This window comes from Dendrobium catenatum, unplaced genomic scaffold, assembly GCF_001605985.2.
Source record: "Dendrobium catenatum unplaced genomic scaffold, ASM160598v2 fragScaff_scaffold_1595, whole genome shotgun sequence".
NCBI lineage: Eukaryota > Viridiplantae > Streptophyta > Magnoliopsida > Asparagales > Orchidaceae > Dendrobium > Dendrobium catenatum.
In genome coordinates this window covers 125,624-133,235 of record NW_021320057.1, presented here as the reverse complement: position 1 = coordinate 133,235, position 7,612 = coordinate 125,624, and the positions used below count along the sequence as shown (strand labels likewise).

Here is a 7,612-nt window from a genome sequence, read left to right as displayed (position 1 = left end):
ATAGTAGGTTGAATAGTGTGGAAAATAAAAATAGGGATTGAATTCAAAACACTTTTAATCAAAATAAGCCTACCACCAAAAGACAAGAAGTTAAAAGACCAAGTAGAAAGTTTCCTTTGAATAGCGATAAAAAAGTCTTCAAACAAGTGAGTGTTTTTTCTACCTTTGAAAAGAGGGATCCCAAGGTACTTAATCAGCAAAGACTTAGAATTAAACCCACATAACCTTTGAATAGCAAAAATTATAGTCTGATTCACAGAATTGGTCGCAATAAAGCTACTCTGATCTTTGTTAATAGATAACCCACTAATTTTTTGGAACTGAGAAAGAAATCTACACAAGATCTTGATGTTATTGATAGAACCATTAGAAAAGTTATAACCATTAGAAATGATAGATAATAAAATCATCAACAAAGCTGAGATGAGTTATAGGGATACCTCCTGTCATACGACAAAGAAGCTTAGGATACATTTTATGCAATTCCTTCAAGCAACCGTCGTAAGACGAAGCAAAAAAGGAAATAGTTTGGTTTCTTCTCTTTTGTTGTTGGGCCTTTTCTCGTCTGTTCTTTGCCTTGTTGGTTGTTATGTTTGTTGGTTGTGGGTCTGGTTGCCTTGTTGGGTTTTCTTTGGCCCGTGTGGTTTCTTTGGGGCCGCTGGGTGGGTGGTTGATTTGTTAGTCTCTACCACTTGGTGTTTGGTTCTTTTTTGTCTGAGGTGTTGGGTTTCTGGTAGCTTTTATGTCGCGCTACATTCTCTTCTCTATCATCTGCTTCTTCCTCTGTTTGTCCTGTGGTTGTTGGTCTTTATGCTCTTTTTGGTGCTTATGGTTACTTGCTCTTTCTCCTGCGTAGTTTGTTGTGTCCTTTTGCAGGCTTATTTCAAGTTCTTGTTGTTGCTCCTCGTGGGACCGTTGTTGTTTGCTTGGGAGACTTGCTTGGGTGGCTGCTTCCGTTCGACACCTCCTTGTTACTAGATTTGGCTCTTTGGCTGTTCATTTTTTTTTTATGGTTTTGTTTTGTAAAAGGCAAATAGCCATCCAAGATCAATAACGATTCATGACCCGGATTTAGGTTAGATCAAACTAGTTTGAGTTCAATCAGTATTCACGTGTTCTTTACTTAACTTCAGGCTTCGGCTGTCTCCCCGTCCATCATCTTGGAGTAAGCCAGCAAACCCAATGGGTTCTGATGCGCCATCCATTGCAAATCCAAATGGAACTTCGGTTCCACACTATCCGTCCTTGCGGCCATCAAAAGCATCAACAAGCTGGGGGAACTGATAAAGACGGAGCAGGAAAACATAAAGCTTTAATCTAGTTTTGCGAGATTATGCTCTGCTAGGGTTTGTCTTGCTCCGTGCTTTTCTGGCCGCCACCGCCTTCCCCTTGGGGAGGATCTCCCCTGGGATGTCCTCCGCTATCCTCCCCCCTCCGCTCTACACCCCCTCATCCTCCTCTTCCACTCTCCTTCTTAGAGATTGGAAGAGCCTTATTGCTACCCAGCCCCTTGTTTCCAATGAGTTCACCTCTTCTATCTCTCACTTCCCCACTGAGAATGCCACTGCTCATTTCACCTCCGCTCAGTTCACCGCTGGATCATCTGAATGGTCCCTCTCTCTAGTCGGCTACTCCATTGGAAGGCGTCCGTACTATGAAGCTTTACTCGCAACAATCAAAAAAGCCTGGAACTTGAAAGGATCCCTCTCTCTGCTTACCTTAGACGATGGGTTCTTTCTCCTCAAGTTCAACAACCGGGAGGATTTTGACATGGCCTGGTCGGGTGGCCCTTGGTTCTTCTTTGGAAAACCATTCATCCTACAGAAGTGGACTCCGGATTTCATCCCTGTTCACGAGGAGTTCCCTTCGATTCCCCTGTGGATCAAAATTAAAAATTTCCCTCTGTCTTGCTGGACGCCGGAGGGGATCTCAAAGATTGCGAGCTGCGTCGGCATCCCGCTTGCTGTTGATACTCTAACAGCTGCCAAAACGAGGCTCACCTTTGCTCGGGTGTGTGTTCAGGTGAGTAGCTCCTCCCCCTTACCGGATGTGATCTACTACACGGTGGATGACAAAACCTTTCCCCTCACCGTGCTCTACGACTGGAAGCCTACCCACTGTTCCTTTTGTAACTCCATCATGCATGCCCCTAATGCCTGTCCTAAAAACCCAACCCCTCAGACCACTGAAACATCCCAAAACCGTGGTAGAAGCACTAGTCGTAAACCCCGGAAACTTCCCCCTAGACTGAACATTCCTAAACCTCCCAGCTCCTCTACCTTCCAGCCTCAGCCGCAGCCCCAGCAGCTACCTCAACCGCAGCCTCAGCCTCAACCACAGCCTCAACCACAGCCTCCTTCAACCAAACCATCCACCTCTCTTTCAACAACCCCTGCTTCTGCAACTGTTGAAATAAACCCCCTCATTCCTAACCTTAATTCCCCTTCAGAAGACTTTACTCCTCCCTCACCCAACACCATTACTTTTTCACCTACCACTGTGTCTACCTCCCCACCTGTCCCGACAAAAAACAAGTTTGATGTCCTTAATGACCAAGACCCCGCTCCTGAGTCATCCTCTACCCAATCAATAACCTTACCTTCTTCCTCTTCCAACCCCCACGATAACCCGGACAACCCAGCAGATACATCCAATAAAACCATGGCCACCAGTAATAGTCAAACCAAACAACCAATTGTCAACACAAATTCCACAGCCAAATCGACAAGAGCCAAATCGGCCAAAAAGGCCACAACACCCACCTCAAAATCCCAATGACCAGCTTCCCCCTCCTGGCTTCCTGGAACACCCGTGGATTCAATAGCCCCGACAAAGTTTTATGTTGTAAAAACTTAGTCAAAACCTTTGACCTTGACTTGCTCTTCTTACTGGAAACAAGAATCTCTCTGACTTCTCTCTGCGACCCCTGGTTTATTTCTTCTCACACTGTTTTCTCTGCTGAAGGCTCTTATGATAATTTCGATTATGCCTCCCCTGGTCGCATATGGATTAAGTGGAACTCTTCATCTGTGAGTTTCAAACCTGTTTTTACTTCTAGCCAATTAATTCATGGATTGGTTTTTTCTGGCACTACGGAAACCTACTGTGTTTCTGTCGTTTATGCGTCTAATGATTTGGAGGAAAGGCTTAAGTTATGGAAGGACCTTGCTGATATTGCCATTGGTATTACTTCCCCCTGGATTATCCTAGGGGACTTTAACTGTTGCAGATCACCTAATGAGAAGGCCGGTGGTTCCTTACTTACTAGTAGCAAAGTGGCTGATTTCAACAATTTGATATTCAATATTGCTGTTCATGATCTGTCTTCCATTGGTCATTATTTTACTTGGTATAACCAAAGGACCGATAACCCAATTCACATTAAATTAGATAGGATGTTGGTTAACGACTGTTGGCTTGGAAATTTTCCTTCATCCTTCTATCTTGTGGACAACCCTCAGATTTCTGATCATTCGCCTATCATTTTACAAATGGATCAAAGCAAATGCAAGAATCATAGATTTCTTTTTAAGAATTATTGGCTGGCTAACTTTGTGTTTTGGGATTCTCTTATTCAGGTCTTCTCTCAAAGATTTCACAGCAGTCCTATTCATGCTTTTCTCCAGAAGCTTAAGACACTAAAGATTAGTCTGAAATCCAAGAATTGGGTCACTTCCAACTCCCTCCAAATTGATATTTCTGATCTTACATTCTTGCAAAACAATCTTTTATGTCAAATTCAGGCTAATCCTCTCGATTCTGATCTCAATCTGGCTCTTAAAGATATTAACCACAAGCTTGCGGTTAAAAACTCACTAAAAACAAGTTTGACGCCCTTAATGACCAAGACCCGGCTCCTGAGTCAGCCACTTCCCAAGTAATTACCTTACCTTCTTCCTCTTCCAACCCCCACGATAACCCGGACAACCCAGCAGATACATCCAATAAAACCATGGCCACCAGTAATAGTCAAACCAAACAACCAATTGTCAACACAAATTCCACAGCCAAATCGACAAGAGCCAAATCGGCCAAAAAGGCCACAACACCCACCTCAAAATCCCAATGACCAGCTTCCCCCTCCTGGCTTCCTGGAACACCCGTGGATTCAATAGCCCCGACAAAGTTTTATGTTGTAAAAACTTAGTCAAAACCTTTGACCTAGACTTGCTCTTCCTACTGGAAACAAGAATCTCTCCGACTTCTCTCCGCAACCCCTGGTTTATTTCTTCTCATTCTGTTTTCTCTGTTGAAGGCTCTTATGATAATTTTGATTATGCCTCCCCCGGTCGCATATGGATTAAGTGGAACTCTTCTTCTGTGAGTTTCAAACCCGCTTTTACTTCAAGCCAATTAATTCATGGATCGGTTTTTTCTGGCACTACGGAAGCTTATTGTGTTTTTGTCGTTTATGCTTCTAATGCTTTGGAGGAAAGGCTTATGTTATGGAAAGACCTTGCTGATATTGCCATTGGTATTACTTCCCCCTGGATTATCCTAGGGGACTTTAACTGCTGCAGATCCTCTAATGAGAAGGCCGGTGGTTCTCTACTTTCTAACAGCAAAGTGGCTGATTTCAACAATTTGATATTTAATATTGATGTTCATGATCTGTCTTCCATTGGGCATTATTTTACTTGGTATAACCAAAGGACCGATAACCCAATCCACATTAAATTAGATAGGATGTTGGTTAACGACTGCTGGCTTGGAAATTTTCCTTCATCCTTTTATCTTGTGGACAACCCTCAGATTTCTGATCATTCTCCTATCATTTTACAAATGGATCAAAGTAAACGCAAGAACCATAGATTTCTTTTTAAGAATTATTGGCTGGCTAACTCTGAGTTTTGGGATTCTCTTATTTAGGTCTTCTCTCAAAGATTTCATAGCAGTCTCATTCATGCTTTTCTCCAGAAGCTTAAGACTCTTAAGATTAGTTTGAAATCCAAGAATTGGGTCACTTCCAACTCCCTTCAAATTGATATTTCTGATCTTACATTCTTGCAAAACAATCTTTTATGTCAAATCCAGGCTAATCCACTCGATTCTGATCTCAATCTGGCTCTTAAAGATATTAACCACAAGCTTGCGGTTAAAAACTCTGATTGGTCGTCCTGGATTATTCAAAGGGCTAAAGCTAAGTGGCTTTCGAATGGGGAGGATGATTTGAAGTTTTTATATTCCAGGATTAATGTCAGACATAATTCAAATCAAATCAAATGCATTTCTACGGTTGAGGGGACTTTTTCTAATCCAGTTGACATTAATAGGGCCATTAATGTCAATCATTTTCAAAAGGTTTTTAATTCGGCTGCTCCTATTACTCATTCTAGCAGGGCTCCTCCAACTCATTACTTGCTCCCTTCTAGCTCCATTCCCGGCTTGGTTGCTCCTGTCTCTGTGGAAGAAATTAAGAATGTTATCTTCTCCTCCCTTACCTGCTCGGCTCCCGGCCCTGATGGTTACACATTTGAATTTTTCAAAACCACTTGGAATACTATTGGAAGCCAACTTACTGATGCTGTGATGTCTTTCTTCTTGACTGGTACTATGCCTAAGCATGCTAAAGCTACGACTATAGCTCTCATACCCAAAAGGCCTCATGCTCAAGACATTGCAGATTACCGGCCTATCTCCCTATGCAACACTTTTTATAAGATTATAGCCAAGATTCTTGCCAATCGTTTGAAAGATGTTATGCCTTTTATTATACATCCAAGCCAATTAGGTTTCATTAAGGATAGAGTTATTTATGATAATATCCTTTTAGCGGACGAGCTTCTCAAAGAATTCAATTCCAGTCACAAAGATCAATTTTTCTGTGCTAAATTTGATATTCACAAGGCATTCGACACGGTTTCTAGAAAATTCCTGATTGATCGTTTGCTTGCCAAGGGATTCCCTGAAATCTTTGTTTCCTGGATCCATAGCTATATCTCTGACGTTTACTTTTCAGTTTCCATTAATGGGGGGCTTAAAGGATACTTTTCTTCCTCTTCGGGCCTGAGGCAAGGTTGCCCGTTATCCCCTTATCTGTTTTGTATTGCTATGGACTGCTTATCCTCTCTTTTTGAAGAGGCCACCAACAATAACTCTCTCTTGGGTCTGAAAGCTGGCAGCACCTATTTCTCACATCTCTTATACGCGGATGACCTATTAGTTTCTTCTAAAGCTACTCGGGAGAATGCTCAGCAATTGAACTGCATCCTTGATGACTTCTTTAATCTCTCGGGTTTAATGGTCAATAGCAGCAAAAGCAAAATTGTTTTTTCTAAGAACTCTACTCAGGAGCAGGCTATTAGTAATACCTTGAATATCCCCATATCCTCCAGTCCTATTAAATATTTGGGCATTCCTATTTTCCATAGGAAACTGAAAATTGTTGACTTTCAGCCCCTTATGCATAAGATCACGGCATCCTTGGAAGGCTGGAAAGCGAGATCCCTCTCTATGGCCGGTAGACTGCAATACCTTAAACACACCATTAACAGCATCTTGCTGTACTGGGTCCGTGGGACTCTGCTTCCCAAAACCTGTATCAAGAAGATTAAAAGCCTCTGCTCTAGATTTCTTTTTTATGGGGAGATTCAAAAACGTAAAATGCACCTCATCTCTTGGAAGTATACCTACAAACCTAAGATTTATGGGGGGTTGGGCACCCCTTCTATTGAAGCTTTATATTATGCTTGTGGCTGCAAAGTTATATGGAGGTTTTATAGCTCTAAAAGTTATCTTTTCTGTTGGTGGAAAGAAAAATATGGATCCATTTGGAATACTCAGATTACTAAATGCTCTGTTTATTGGAAAAACTTATGTGATGTGACTAAGAGCCTTTTGCATTCTTTGAACTTCAAAATTATTCCTTCTAGTAATCTTTCTTTTTACTGGGATCCTTGGTGCCTTGGTTTATCGGTGGCTGATCGTCTGAAGCAGAATCAGCTTGATTTTTTTATTTCCAAAGCTAATGTGCCTGTTTGTAATCACATATCTAACGGTACCTGGACTCTCCCTGCTTCTTTGCCTGCCCATATTGCTGATTTGATTCGGTCCGTCCCCTTTTCTGCTGGGCAGGAAGATTGTTGTTGGATTGCACCTTCTAAACCTTCTTTCAAAAAATTTATTCATGACTTCTATGAGGATGTGGAGAAGGTTAATTGGCATAATTTTGTTTGGCATAAACACAGCTCCCTTCGGTTTGCTGTTTACTCCTGGACTGCTTTTAGGGATGGCCTCAAAACTGCCTCTGTTCTCGCCGCTAGGGGCATCCCGGTTTGCCCCCTCTGCGTTTTTTGCAAAACCAATATAGAGACTCAGAACCATCTGTTCTTTGAATGTGATTTCTCATTTAATATCCTGCTGAGGTTCTTTCCCAGAATGCAATCCACGCTGTTTAGGCCTAATTTATGGCAAACCTTTAATGATATTGAGGTTGAGGAAACTGTTAGCAACAGGAAGAATTACTCTTTTTTAACTCTGTCTGCTATTGTTTACTTCATATGGAGATCCAGAAACGACAGATTATTTGGAAACTGTTTGGAAAGCATTAATGTCATTTCCTCTAAGATTAAGCGGGCGGTTTACCTCAAGAGTTTCAAGGAAAAATGTTTTC

General features: G+C 41.9%; 1 protein-coding gene across 1 annotated transcript in view; it reads left to right on the top strand.

Moving 5' to 3' along the window:
• Positions 1-2,774: 2,774 nt before the first annotated feature.
• The window catches only part of LOC110099980, a 7,577-nt gene continuing 2,739 nt past the window's right edge, over positions 2,775-7,612 (top strand). Inside the window, exons 1-3 of the mRNA XM_028700820.1 lie at positions 2,775-3,825; positions 4,256-4,692; positions 4,870-7,591. Coding sequence (XP_028556653.1) covers positions 2,775-3,825; positions 4,256-4,692; positions 4,870-7,591 — 4,210 coding nt within the window. The remainder of the gene's footprint in view (positions 3,826-4,255; positions 4,693-4,869; positions 7,592-7,612) is intronic.